Below are 15110 nucleotides of genomic sequence, written 5' to 3'. Positions count from 1 at the left end.
AGCTAGATTTTAGGCAGTTACACGTTCAGAGTTTGAGTAACACCATGATATGGTCAGAAAACTAATTGCCTCTGTAAATCAGGAAGCTCTGTGACAATACTTTACATTGCTATGAGGGAAAATTAGAAGAGATATTTGACAGGTCACAGAAATGCTAAACATAGAACCCAGGGAATACTGTACTTAACAAATGACTAGTTTCTTTCTAAAGCAATACAATTATGGCATATCCCAAATAGAATTACAATGTAATGAAATAAAGCTATAAAGAGTTAGTTAAAAATTACAAACTAGATTAATGCTGTGTTTTTAATTAAATCTTTGCTTTTAATTATCAGTACTTACAGGTCCCATAATTGTGGCTTGCCAATGAAACACTAGAAAAAGAAAATACTCTTGTTATTGTCTAAAAATACACAAGCTTTTTTGAAACTAATCATAAATATCAACTTGAAAATTACTTACTATCATCCCCAACTGGACCTGCAGAACATTGTGCTGGAGGGTCACGGGCCAAATCACTAAGTTCCTAAACCAAGATAGAAAATACTGGGTCATAAGACCATAACAGAAAAAGTCATCTGCTTTGTTATTTTCACACCATTCTTTAAGGGACATATAATCACAATTTACATCAACAATACATTCCGTAAGAAAAGAAAACATAACCCACCCTAGTCCAGTTCCTGGGACACACTAGGCATAGTTATTTTATGGACGCATACCAGAACAATCATCTTGGCTAAGGGTTCATGAAAGCACACACACACAGATATGAATTTTCATCACAGGCATACCTTGTTTTGTTGTATGTCATGGATTCTGTGTGGGGGTTGGGAGGGTGCTTTGTTTTTTTAACAAACTGAAGGTTTGTGGCTATCTGGGCCCTTTTTCTAAAAGCACTTGCTCATTTTCTGTCTTTGAACCATATTTTGATAATTTCTTGCACTATTTCAAACCCTCTGTCAGTTAAAAAAAAAAAAGATTACAACTTGCTCAAGGTTCAGATGATTAGTATTTTTCAGTAATACAGTATTTTTAAATGAACGTATGTACATTTTTAAAGACACAATGCTTACTATACACTTAACAGACTATAGTAAACATAACTATGTGCAATGGGAAACCAAAAATAAAAAATATGTGTGACTTGCTTTATTGTGATATTCGCTTTATTTTAGTCATCTGGAACCAAACCCTCATTATCTTCAAGGTGTGCCTGTATATGAACAAAAGCTGTCCTACAAAATGAAAATGTTGTAATCCGATACTTCCTTAGGTTAAGAACTTAAGGCAGTTTTCAACATTCACATTATTGCTGAACTTTCAGACCATCTCACAGGTCCTATCTTAATCACTATCTACTTTCTTAAATACTGTTCTTTCTGAACCACACTACCCAATGATCTCATTTTCTCCTTAAAATCTCTCATAGGGCTAGGTAAGTATCCTTTTTGGTTTGATCTCCTTATCCCTATACTTAACGTCTTGTCTTTCACTCAACATTGAGTGTAACTCTGGAACAATCCATCTTTCTAGGTAGAAAAGTGGTTTGCACATAGCAAAATACAGAGTTCCCACAATTCCATTTGACCTTAATTTCCAAAGTGTATTTGGCCCTTCCATGACTTGTGTATAACCCATACAGATAATCTTGTAAGAAAATGAAGCTGCTTCTTTACAAGTTTTTAAAAAATTTATGATACAGCCTTATCTCTATATACCAGTATGTAAATTTTTACAGCATAGGGATTTATAGACCCTGTAAGATCCTCTGGAGGAGGAAATGGCAACTCACTCCAGTATTCCTGCCTGAGAAATTCCATGGACAGAGAAGCCTGGCAAGCTACAGTCCATGGGGTCACAAGGAGTCGGACACGACTTAGTGACTGAGCACGAGACAATAATGGACTTCAAAGAAAAAGGCAGGGAGTACACTTTAGGAAGATAACGAGACATATTTGCCTTTATTACATGGTCAAAATAATGCATTTCAGAAAACAGTCAACTGTTTAGAAATGTGAATTTAAGATTCACTCCAGTTTAAAAAAAAAAGTATCAATATAGAATTGTCCTTAGGAGTGATCATTTTGCACTATACATGTCAAATTATTGTGCTGTACATCTATTAAGTTATACAAAAAAGTGCCTTGATACACACTTTGTCAATTTGCTTCTGAAACTTAAACTACAACTACTTTTCAGTTTATCAAGACAGCCAAGGAATGCCAGGAGTCAATTTTAAGATGATGGACGAGAAGTTCAGATCAGACCTTTATGGTTGCCTATGTAAATTTACTTTGTATGTTCAACAAATTTGAAAAAGTTAACTCTAAACACTTTGATTCTGAACGGTCGGAACCACAGAAGCTCTTATCCCAGAGTTAAGCAAATAGCTAAAACAAGACAAAACAAAAAACCCCACAAGTGAAACTAAGCATGGAAAGAGGAGCCTAGTGGGCTATACAGTCAACTGGTCGAAGAGTCAGACACAACCGAGTACACGCGCACACACTCCCCTTCAGCTTAGAACTGAATCACAGTTTTTTTGAGAAAAGTAAATAATGCTGGTAACTTGAACTAATCAACTATCCAGATGACTCTGTCATAGGCCAGATTAACTCCCATAAAGCACTGTAGTTAAGAATCGAGTATAGTCTGTCTGATATGAAGAGAATTTTTTTCCATGTCTCAAACTTCTGTAACAAGTTCTTTTAACTGGTTCAACGAAAAAAAGATAAATCAGAAACTTATGCAGTCTGATTTCCTCTTAAAGAACATAAGTGTCCAAAAAAGTCTATTTTAAGGTTAAAAATGTACCTATTCTGAACCACCCTCACCGCTTTCCTATATGACAAACTAACACAAATATGCTACTAAAACCAAATACAAACTTGTGCATACAACTCAAATGCTCAAACATAGCAACGTGAAATAAGAACGAGGAGTATGTTCCTCTCTCAACATGATCATAGCGGAGTCTCACTTTTAATCCAATTTAGACCCACTATGTCCTAGCGTTATTTCCTCACTCTAAAATAGAAATGCCTATTTTACAGAAAGTTTTGAATGGATAAATGAGATAAAGTACTCTAGCACACTATCTGGTATTTAACGTATTAGGTACTTAGCAAGCAGACTAACCACCCGGAAGGCAAGATTTCTTGGCTAGGTGCTCAACTCATTTATTAAACAAAATAAATCTGCTTTATAAATAGTCTACATTATTACAGCCTCAGCTCATTTAAATCTTTTGCCTGTGTGATTATGCTTAGTTGTCTATAACATAATCATCTAGCAACTATCTGGCTCACGCTACAATATACATTAGTAATAACAGGTCAACAATTCAGGGACTATTTGTGGATGGGGTTTTAAAGAAACCATTTTACCAGACTGTGTGCGTGTGTGCTAAGTCACTTCAGTTGTGTCTGATTCTTTGTGACCCCATGAACTATAGCCTGCCAGGCTCCACTGTCCACGGGGATTCTCCAGGAAAGATACTGGAGTGAGCTGCCATTTCCTTCTCCAGGGGATCTTTTCAACCCAGAGGATCGAACCCACGGTTTCTTATGCCTCTTGCACTGGCAGTCAGATTCTTTACAGCTAGTGCCACCTGGGAGGCCCAGGTTGAATAGCACGAAATTGTTAATACTTGACCTTTTCTGAACTACAGAAACTGCAATTTCATGCAGTTCTATCTAAAAATGTCTAGCACGCATTTGAACTCAAATATTACCAACATTAGTTTCTTACACAGATCTACCCCAAATCATGTACTTTTATGTACTTAAACACATTACTGAAGTGATTCTAAAAACCACTTCATAATAAAGTTCAGGAATCTACAGCTGACCTGGAATATATCTGTATCTTGTTAAAATTTGCACATTTTATGAAAAAAAAGCCTAAGAAGATATTTTGAAACAGTTTTCCTGCACAGGGACATCTTTGAATCACCAAGCCTTTGTATGTTAGTATTCACTCCTTTAGAGTGAATAAACAATTTCAGGAAAAGTTAGCACTGAATTTCAGCTCTTCACTTCCATAATTTCAGGATAGTCTTCCCCTCAGATAATTTGTAAATGCCTTATTTTCCAAGTTCTCCATAACTAAGACATCTCTTAATACTCAAAGATCTATTATTTGGCCAATTAACTTATGTACCAAAATCTACGTTAAAGTAGGACTTACTTCAAAGATACTAAATAATTCTCATGACATTAAAACATAAAAATATCTGAGCAGTGAAAAAACATGAGAAAAGCTTAAGAAGTCAGATGCTCAAACCACCTTCCCTTTCTGGAAATGTTTTTCTCTTACTCTAAACGTATGATTGTAGTGTTTGGTGATTGTTAGTTACCATTAACCAACTATTCAGAAAGGATAATCATAGAATCTTGTACCTTCAGCTTCAGTGGTTAGCTCAGAGTTGGAAATAACGCAAGCTAGAACCTGATCGTATCAGTCTGTCCCTCTATTCCTGCCATAGATTTTTCAAATTGAAGCTAAAAACTGGAAAGGTCATTTCCTTCCTTCTCTAATCAGGAGCTGTAGGGATGTGACCCAGAGCTATTGGCAGGCACAAGCCCTGAAATTACATGATGAATCCAAAGAAAAAGAGGCCACATTGGGCAGCAGAGATTAAAAAAAACTAACTTGGCATACAAATACGCAATTTCAGTTCCTAAGGCTGTAGCTTGCTCTAATTCCTACAGTTACTGCTTTGATTGTTAACTACTCCAGTTTTCTCCTAACAAATCCAATAAGTAGGGGGACAAAAAAATAGAGAAAACCATCTTAAGCAGAGTGCTACCTGGGCTCTATTACTATTATACACGTTTATCCCATGAAAAGACAATGTACTGCTTTAATCTGGCTGTAACCTGTGTAAGAAACATAAATGAAGCAAAGTTGAAAAATCAAACTAGAGAACCAGGAAGAAATCATGTGTCTTATCTAGTAAAGAGCTAAACTTTCAGTGACAGAAGCTTAAGTGAAATCTATTTCTAAAATGAAAAGCGTAATATTAGCACATTTCACCAAAGCATTATTTATATGGAGATTGCCTTTTTGGTGTCAAGCATATTACATCTGAAAATAACAAGATAGACCATGAATGCCTTCCCCAATAGATTAATAGAAAGCAGACATAATATAAAAAAATTAAAAATTACATTTCAAACAATCTGAATACTTAAAAGGCATTCAACTGCTTTGTGAATTTTCAAATGGTTATCATTAACCTTGCCAGAGTTTAAACCAGTGACATTGAGCTCGGTCTTGATAGAGGGATAAGCATTCAAGATAAGAGAAATTAAAATCCAGGGGAGTGAAAGAAAATAGGATGTTAAAAAACTCGCTTGTAGTTTGGTTTACCAGACACACAATGGGGTACAGGTAGCAGATATGGCTAGAAAGGTTAATCAGGGCTGGATCTTTGGAGTCTTGAATATTATGGCAAAGACTATTCCACAGGCAACGGGAAGCCACTGACCACTTTCTGAGCAAGACAAATGGTTGAATTTTTTGATGTACTAGCGATAGTATACTAGAAATGAGTGACTTTCTAGATCCTTTTACCATATTCTTTCAGATTTTAAGTGTTGCAGATCTTTCATGTACTCCCCACACACCCTTCCCTCTCCCTGACAAGTGAAAAGGCTATCGTAAATTTTTTTGACCATCCTCAATTTGGTTTCTGTCGTTTCTTCACATTTTCATACACTCTTAGCCATGTACATGACATTATTTGTGACAAAGACAAGGAATTCTAATAATCTGATGAACTGGTGACCCTCTATCCCTAATACAGATACCCACACAATAACTTTTACTTAACTTACGGGATATCAAAGACCATTCTCACCCACCATACTGTAGGAATTCCTGCTACGAAGGATAGATGAATAGATAACTATGTTAGGAACATAAACTTAAGTCACCAGGGACGAAAATTATCTTAACACACTGATCACTTTACCTTTACAATCTTATGGAAATAGGTCTTCTATCCATTCTACATTAGTGCCCCCTTAAGAGGGGAAAGGAAAGACGGAATCAAATCAAATGTAAGACATGTTGAGCTTCAGGACTGGTTGGAGAGCAAAGTAGTGTTATCTACTAGACAACCTAAAAAATAGGTCCAGAGATACATTTAAGGCTACTTTCTCAAGTGTCCTTGCACCAAAAGATGTATTTAAGTTAACGACTTTGACACGGTATTTTGCAAACTGGAAACAAAAATTTCAATCTCACCAACCCAACTCTTCATTTTACTCAAGGAATAAATGCCACAACTTAAACAAGACACAGAAAATTGGTATTTTCTTGTTTCTCCTTATTCACCGTCGGTTTGTATCTCACTATACTCAGATTGAGCCTAGGTAACCCATTTTTCAAGTTATATGGACTTTAAAGTCAAGTAAGAAAACTATTTGTGGCACTGCAAGAACTATATTTATTAGATTTGAGATCAGTTTCCAATGTAGCATCTATTCAAAGAATTTTCAAAAGCTATTTTGTCTTTGTTCACCTTATAAAATGACTTTAGAACCCAAAGGTTTCACAGGCTTTAGAGACAAAAACAATTTATAAAGTTATTTGAACAACTTCAATTGTCAGCTCTTCGCTTCTTAGTAGATTAAGAGGAACAGTGGCAAGAATCAGAAAGAACAGCTCATATATAGAGCCAACAAAGTCTTCGTACTCTGACCATACCTCCCAATCATAGAGAAAAGCATTACTTAGGTGGGTTCTTTACCAACTATCAAGACCACTGAAATAGAAAATAGGGGGCAGGGGAGTTTGGCACACACTAGCTAAAGGCTCCATTCACCTTGAAAGGACACTAAGATGGATCAACAACATATTAACTACGTGTGCTTACGTGTGTATACTCAGTTGCCTCTGACTCTTCACGACCCCATAGACCGCAGCCTGTCAGGCTCCTGTCTGTGCAATTTTCCAGGCAAGAAAACTGGAGTGGGTTGCCGTCTCCTACTCCAGGGGATCTTCCCGACCCAGGAATCGAACTGGCATTTCACGCATCTCCTGCATCGGCAGGCAGATTCTTTACCACTATGCCACCTGGGAAGCCCCTAATATAACTAGGGCACAATGCTGAAAACTGTATTGTTCATTAAAAAAAAGAAAGTCAGACACTTCTTTGCCATGACGTGCTCTTGTGGGGAAATCTTTGAAGATCATTTCTCTGAATTGCTTCTCCTGAGACCTCCTGAACACCTGGCAGTGCGAGAATCCAGGCCTTCTCCCACTGGGAAAATAAGCTTCTCCTTCCCCTTAAAAGCCTAAATAAACCCATTAAAAAAAAAAAAAAAAAACAACAATGAATTTTCTCTAAAAGCCAACCAACAGGTATAGCTTAAGCCAATGAGCGTTTTCATCCTGAGGTACATGGTTAAACAATAATGAGTCTGACCATTCTTTATGTGGGACTCAAAATCCTACAGTTTATTTTGAGGAAGATCTTTGCTTCTATCATCATGGGACACAGTATTTTTGACAACTGACTATTAGAGGTAAAACATGAGAAGGATGAGAGATACTGGCTAAGAGCAGAAGTCTAAACATAATGCTAAATATTTGCTTTTTGTTTCTCTAGCTTATAAATTGAAAAAATAAGATTATGAATAATAGAATTATAGAGCAGACATATGGGTGGATGAGTTACTAATAAGAGCCAAAACCTCCAGTAACTATTATTTATGCATTCTGCTAAACATTCTTTTAATGACCACTACTACTTACTCATCAAAGCAACATAACCAAAGCCAACATTTACAAAAACAAAGTTCCTATTTAATCAATTCTGCTGTTGAGGTGTAACTTCCTAAATAACCTCTTCTAGTTTGTCTAGTTCCATCATTCTCTCAAGGACTTGGCAAAATTTAACTCAGATGACTACTGTGGTTAAGGTCAAGTACAATAATTATGATATTAAGTATAATAATTACCACCAAATTCCACAATCATGTTATTCCAATCTCTGCCATCCATTTTGCATCAAAGTCATAATGACTAAAGTAGCACAGACACATTTTGTATCATCAATTTGGGGAAAACTTAAAAGTTCATTCCCTTAGTATAAGCTATTTCTTGTATTTTATTTAAGAGCCGATTTCTTAAATTTTCACTTGAAGATTTGTATGACCATGGGAATCCACACAATAAAGACAGACCTTGCCTCTTAAACCTATACTGACCAACATAAAATATTACCCTAGGAGATGGATAAGATGAGGGCATGATGTAGGAAGAAAAGAGAATAAGTGCCTTAAGAAATTTTGAGATAAGAATCACCCTCAAAGAGGCTTTACAATCTAGCAAATATAAAGGTATATCCTCAGACCAATGATAAAGGTCAACATGCAGTATTAATTGCCCAACTAGTAAGACAATAATTGCTCTAATTCGTATAAACATCAAGTCTGCTATGAAGTAAACAAAAAAATTTTAAACTTCAATGTTGTGAAATTTAAATACCATACGTAGAAACAAACAGTAAGGAAGAAAAACAAATATCTCAGAAATGCTTGGCTACTGGAAGTGATTTCAAAATAAGGAAGTTTGGCAAAAAGATTTTCAGGTCTGAACAATTTCATATATGGAAGGAATAGCCCTTTTAAAAGTCAGTTTAGTTTGCGATTTGTAACTTCTGAGAAATTCTGAAAAGTTTCTTTTACTTTAAGGTTTAAGAGATAAGTGTTGCATACCATGTCTCATTACATCACTGACAAGAAATTAACTTCCTGTTTAGTTATGAGACAAGTATGCTTATTCATTCAGGCAAAGTACAAAGTATGGCATGAGTGAATAATACTTTAATTTTCTTTCTTTCAATCGCCATTAAAGTAACTCACTTAAGATTACTCAAAGCTATTCTTTTGTAAGCATTATCTCTAAATGGGGGTAAAGACACAGAACCAAATCTAGTTTCTAAGCTTTGAACTAAGAAAGCAAATAAGGCATTTTAAAGATAGGGAAGACAAAATTAACAGCAGTCCACTAGTTGAAAACATTCAGTTATATATTAGCCATGAAATTATAACAAGACTAGAATTAATGTGAAGTATTGTATGAACAAGTAACCAAGGAGTGGTAAAAAACAAGGAGATCCAAAGGTTAAAAACAACAAATTTAAACAAAGCTGGTTGGAGGTCTCTAAATGACACATTATGTTCAAAGTATAGTTGGAGATAAAAATCAGATGTTTGAGCAAGTATAAAATACTTCTTTGAACTTTTACCCTCCCCATATAACAGGGCCAAGGGTACCATTTTGAGACCAAACCTCATGTAACATAGACTGGCAAATAATAAACTCCCTAAAGCATCCATTCTTAGTTACACTATACAACTGGATAGCAAAACTAGATTAAGAGCACAAAATTTTCAGTGAAATAAAATTAATTTAATTTTGTCAATACTAGCTTGTCTCTGGAAGGGGACGACTAAAGTAGTTATAAATGAAAAAACACACTCTTAAAATAACAACAAAATATAGTGGAGAAAGATATTTAGACAAATCTAGCTTTAATAATGGATAAATCAGACATTTAAATAACAATTCCCCTGACTTAAATGTTTGTTGATTTATAGTAATGAAGCTATACAGGGTGACAAATATCAATATATGTATTTATATGCTTGCTTGCTTCCTTCACTCAGAACAGAGTCCCACAGGTAATAACAGGTTTACCTGTATTTTGTCCCCTGGGACTAGACTACTGTGCCAAACATTAAGAACTCAGTAAGATTAAATGATTATTCCTTATGTCTTAGGGCTTCCCAGGTGGTGCAGTGGTAAAGAATCTGCCTGCCAATGCAGCAGACACCAGAGCCATGGGTTTGATCCTTGGGTGGGGAAGATCCTCTGGAAAAGGAAACGGCCAATCCACTCCAGTATTCTTGCCTGGAAAATCCAGACAGAGTCACCTGGTGGGCTATTGTCCATGGGGTCACAAAGACACATGACCGAAAATACACACATTCCCGTGTTTATATCTGAGGTTCTTAACCAGAGGAGGCCATTTCAAAATTATGCCTGATCCCAGAGAAATATTCATGATTCAGTAAGTCTGCTAAGACCTCATGTACTTATACTCTCTAAAAACTGTTTTTAAGATTCTAATACATAAATGTAACCCATGTCAAAATCCACATACATAGTATGTAATAGAATGCAAAACCTAATTTAGGATTTGATTAACAACCTCAGTTCTAGGAACTTGGTGTCTGTCTTCTTTAATAAATAAATTATAGTGAAATGCTTTGGAAAATCCTCAAGAATTGAAGTATCAAAGGACACCTGAACCCACGAGTTAACATACAATATGAGAGAGAAGCCAGTGATGCTTTTCCCCAGAGCTAAATCAAGAGTACTCAACTTCCCTTTTGTTTAACTATCAGAATTAACACTGCAGAGGATCATGATGAAACCAAAGCCAAGTATCAGCTAACCTTATTCAAACAAGTAAAATAAAAACAGGTAATTTTATGATCAGCATTTCTGTCAACGAATGCCCTGCAAACTTAGCTGGTTATAGACAAGCCTTGACACATGGCGTATACAGCCTGTACGTTCACTGGAAACCAGTTTATGATTCCCCTAGTGATTAGTCAGCAATCTGCATAGTAGTTCCCTTAGTCCTTGAAGATACTAACCAAAAAAGAAATTCACTTCTACTTCCAAAACTTGTATTAGTTCAGATCTAAACTCAAGAATTAGCTATAACCTAAAGATAAAGTTAAATTCCAATTATCTAAACGTTCAGTAAGAGAGGAGAGGTTATTTCAGGAAGCAAAATTGAATTTAGGAATTGAAATTGTTCAAAGTAGGAGTTCACAATGAGTTTAGGAGTCTGAATTCTTGAAGCAGACTAGTTTGAATCTCAGTCCCTTCCTAGCCATCTGAGCATAAGACAAGCAACTTACTCCATGCTCGTTTCCTGATATGTAAAATGGAATGGTAAGAGCATCCATCTCATATGTTGTTGTGAGGATAAAATGAGTAGATACTCATAAACGGCTTAGAAACAGTGTTCAATACACAGTAGATGCTAAAACCTAGCTATTAGCAGAAAGATACATGCAAAAGAAACCTTTTTGAATATCAACCCCCAAAAAGATAACATGAAAATGTAGTGGTTAAGAGCACACACTTTGGAGTCCAACAGCCTAGGTTCTAATCTTAACTTTGCCGTGCTATGACCCTAGGTGGATCTTTTAAATCTCTCTGTGCCTCAGGTTTACTAATCTCAAAAATGGAGGTAACAATTATATCTACTTCCTTGGACTGTCTTAAAATTAAATGAGTTAATACAAGTGCTTCAAACAGTCCTGACACATTGCAAACACTCAAAGCATGAGCTTTTCAGGTTTGGTTCATATTATATTTTATTTAAAGTTCTCTTTATACTTCCTCAAAATACATGGACAGTGGTTATTTTGTTTAATGAGAGCAGTAAAATTGCCTATGGCCCCCAAAACACCAACCAACGTGGGAGTTTCCATTTTTTGATTCTTGTGTAACAGCCTTGTAAGATCACAGTGTGTCCAAACAAAGAATACAAGAGGAAAAATAAAAGAGTTGACTGATAAGGTTGCTTGGTCCAAGAAATAAAATTGTAACATAAGCTTCAGGAAAGACATTAAAAAACTTAATCAAATGAACTACTATTGATTAAAAATATACCCCAAATAAGCATTTCAATAAAATATCAACAAAGGATACAGATCAATCAACATTTAGAATCTGGGCAGCTGCAGGAAAAAAAAAAAATTAAAATAAAAAAGGTGCCTAAAATAAAGAGCACCTCCCATCAGAGCTGTCCATTTGCTAAAATTGTTTGAACCTGAGTTTTTGGTTTTTTAAGTTTGATCATGTGATTCTGACACTAAATAGCTGAAAACCAAACCACAACACAACTTTTCTATAGACTGAATCAATAATGTCCCACATAAACATTTTTCCAGTTTTGGAAAGGATTACGTCCAGTTTCTGTATTATACAGACCTTCTAAGTATTTATAAAAGGAGACAGTCTGGTATTGATGAAGAGTACTAGACTAGAAAAGTTCTTTAATAAAAGCTCTTGAAAATTAAAAACAGTAATATTAAAGTTGCAGTAATAGTATGAGTACCAGGTGCTAAGGATCTGTTCAAAACCACACATGAACTGATTTAATCCTAAAAAAACAAAAAACAAAAAAAAACCTTGGGGACTCTCTTCCTTTTGCTCCCTGATGCATCCTTAGTGTGATCTAGAACAGTGCCTGTACATACTAAACACTCAGTTATTCACAGCTCACACACAACATAGAAGCACACAGATAACAACTTGCCCAGTCTTAAAATTCTAACTGGAGCATTTTTTTGCTCCAAAGTTCACAGCCTTAACAATTATATTGCCTCTCTAGAGCTTTTAAATGATTAAAGTGGTGTCACAGCAGCTGGGTATCACCTGTAAAAGAAAAAAAACCAATGAGACCTTCCTTTAAAGTATTCTGTTCCACATGCACAAAAATCTATGGATCTGAAATCATTCCACATCTTAGTGGCCTGGATGAATTCCCATAGAAAAAAGGTGTTGACTTGCAATGAATGCTATGTTTTGTAATAACTATACTGCAAAACATAACCATGCTTCTCCAATGTGTTGCTGGCCTTCAAAGTGGTCACAGAAAGAGGTCTGATAATCCTTTTTACTTTAAGCCTTAACTCCTAAACTCCTTTCGCATTGTCTCAAAAATAAAAAAAATTTATATTTCACATACACCCACAATGACAATGATGGCCTGAAATAAAATTCACCATTTCAACATCAATACATTGAAGCTCTAAACTTTTATCTTTCATAAACAGCAGTTTGCCAAATATATTCCAAAGTCACACATTAAATGTAAAATTAAGCAGAATCAGGTCTATTTTTAGTAAAGCCAAGTCCTAGCCATTCCTTCCATGTAAACTCTTTTAAAAGAAGTAACCTAGCAAAACCAAAGTTTGCAACCCACAACCTTCTGTCTCCCAGTTTTAATAAGACTGAATTTACTCCACAGCATTTTTTTCAAATAAGCTGGAAATACTCCACCCTCCTTGATTGTGCAAGAACCAAACACATCACACACACACACGTTACAAAAAAGGGAAATACAGTCTGAGAGTTTGAATATAGCTAAGTCTTAAGTAGGAGGTCTCAGAGCAGTGTAGAGTCTGATATAAAAGATAACAAACAAAGATATTATTTCATATTACAAGAAGAGATGCCGGAAAGAGCCTGAACCAGTTAAAGCAGCCGCCATCTTAAAATGCGGGATAGAAGTTAGAGCAAGAAAGAGACTAAACTACCGGAGGTAGAGGTTCCGTTCACCCCCAGAACCTCAAAAAACCCTATTTTTTTCAACTTGGAGCCACAGATGAGCATCAAACCTCGTTGCATATGGCGAAGCAATTTCCCCAGAGAATGTTATTAAGTGGACAGAGGCAAAAACAGGTACTAGCCTCCTCGTGCTGCCATCTCACTCTTTACCCTCCCCCCCCTTCCCATGCCAAAGAAAAACGGAGCTTCCAGAAGGCTTTCACATCAGTTCCCGGTGTGCCTCTGATAAATAGCTTCGGGTGAAAAGCCCCGACTACAAAACACAGGAAGTGGCAACACTGTTGTCAGCCCATCTCCTCCCCAACCCAACTTACGCTTGTGTAACCTGCCCAGAATCCACGATCACTTTCTGATTAGACTCACTCACTACTCTTAGCTGCCAAGAGTTCTACCCTGACCCCTTTATCAAGTTTGGGCCCTGCCGATTTCTTAGATTTTCTCTCCTCTGAGTTTCCCACGTTTCTTCCTCCAGAAGGCTCAGAGCCTTCACATAACAACAAAGTTTTCAAGCAATGAGACTAGGAATGCCATAACATCTGCGGGAGCGTCTCTGGCCAAGTCTGACTCCCAAAGGGGACTAACACTTCTTACAGAAGAACCGAGGCGCCTGAAATCACTCTCCATCCCGAATTTGCACCGATTCCATTGAAACATACTCAAGACAACACTCCTCACTTGCCGGAAGTGTTCTGGTCCTTGCAAACTGCATTCTTCAAAAAGTATCCGCATTCCCCATCCCCCAGTGGAAGTGACCCAAGGAGGGATATTTCCATATTATACTGCCCCCCCGCTACTCAAGGCTTTCCTCCAGGCTGAGCCTCCCTTTCATCCCACGACCCCTTTCCCCTCGGCCCCAGCGATACCTTATTAATCCGTTTCAGCGCCATAGTCTGTGCTTTTCGTCTGGCTCCTCACTATCTCGGTGTGTGCTCGAAGGTCCGGCCAAAACTCTTGATTATCCCGGCGGCTGGGAAGGATTGTCTCTTCGTCTCACACCGGCTCTTGCCAGACACAGGCGCCTTTTGCAAAAACGGAGCAAATCAGCACTCGCACAGGCCCCGCAGAGACCCTGACGAATCCAAGTCCCTCAAAAACGGTCGCGATCCGAGGTGGGTGGGGTGGCAGAGCCACTGCCAGCCTCTATGCCGTGCTCCGGCGCGAAGAGGGGGCCAGGGTGACGGGAAGAGCGGAGGGGTGGCTACAAGTTTGACTTCCCGGCCTCTAGAAAGGAAGAGACCCGGGTGGGAAAGGAAGAGGCGGAGGAGAAAGGGGTGGGTGCGGGGCAGGGTCCGGGGCGCAGCAGAGGAGGAGCCGGGGCCTAGTCGGCGCTATGCCGGCGTCAGTAGGGCAAAGAAAGGCAAGGGGGGAGGGGGGAACGGGAGACTCCGGACTGACGCCCGGCTCCTTTCGGTTTCTGCTCAAAGGTGCGCCCGGGGAGGGGAAGCAAACAGAGAGGCTTGAAGCGTGCCGCTGTCCCCGCAGCTAGAGCTATTCTGTGTCTCCCCTGACGCCACCGTACACTCCGCCTTCCAGCGCGCTCCCGCGCGCGCCCGCCCAGCCACCGCCAGCCCCCACGCGCCCGAGCTGCCCCTGAGGCTCCGGCTTAAGCGCGAGGACGCGCCCATTCCCCCTCCCTCTTAAGCAGAAGAGGCCCCGGCTTCTCTAGCCTTCCCACCCTACCCCACCCAACAGGCTGGTCACTGAAGCCACCG

General features: G+C 38.0%; 1 protein-coding gene across 16 annotated transcripts in view; it reads right to left on the bottom strand.

Moving 5' to 3' along the window:
- UBE2D3 (ubiquitin conjugating enzyme E2 D3) overlaps window positions 1-15110 on the bottom strand; it is a 28472-nt gene that overhangs the window by 12598 nt on the left and 764 nt on the right. For 14 of the 16 annotated variants that reach the window (XR_005720632.1, XM_040237769.1, XM_040237775.1 and 11 more), the window contains exons 2-4: window positions 14262-14417; window positions 466-529; window positions 346-377 (exon numbers count right to left, since the gene is read on the bottom strand). Coding sequence is in view for 15 of the 16 variants with exons in the window: in XM_040237769.1 (XP_040093703.1) it covers window positions 346-377; window positions 466-529; window positions 14262-14285 (120 nt within the window). In the remaining variant the exon portion in view is untranslated. Of the gene's footprint in view, window positions 1-345; window positions 378-465; window positions 530-5246; window positions 5278-14261; window positions 14418-15110 lie in introns of those variants that run through there. The other 2 variants (XM_040237783.1, XM_040237782.1) reach the window with 2 other exon arrangements.

This window comes from Oryx dammah, unplaced genomic scaffold, assembly GCF_014754425.2.
Source record: "Oryx dammah isolate SB20612 unplaced genomic scaffold, SCBI_Odam_1.1 HiC_scaffold_3, whole genome shotgun sequence".
Classification (NCBI taxonomy): Eukaryota; Metazoa; Chordata; class Mammalia; order Artiodactyla; family Bovidae; genus Oryx; species Oryx dammah.
This window is presented reverse-complemented; position numbering and strand designations above follow the sequence as displayed.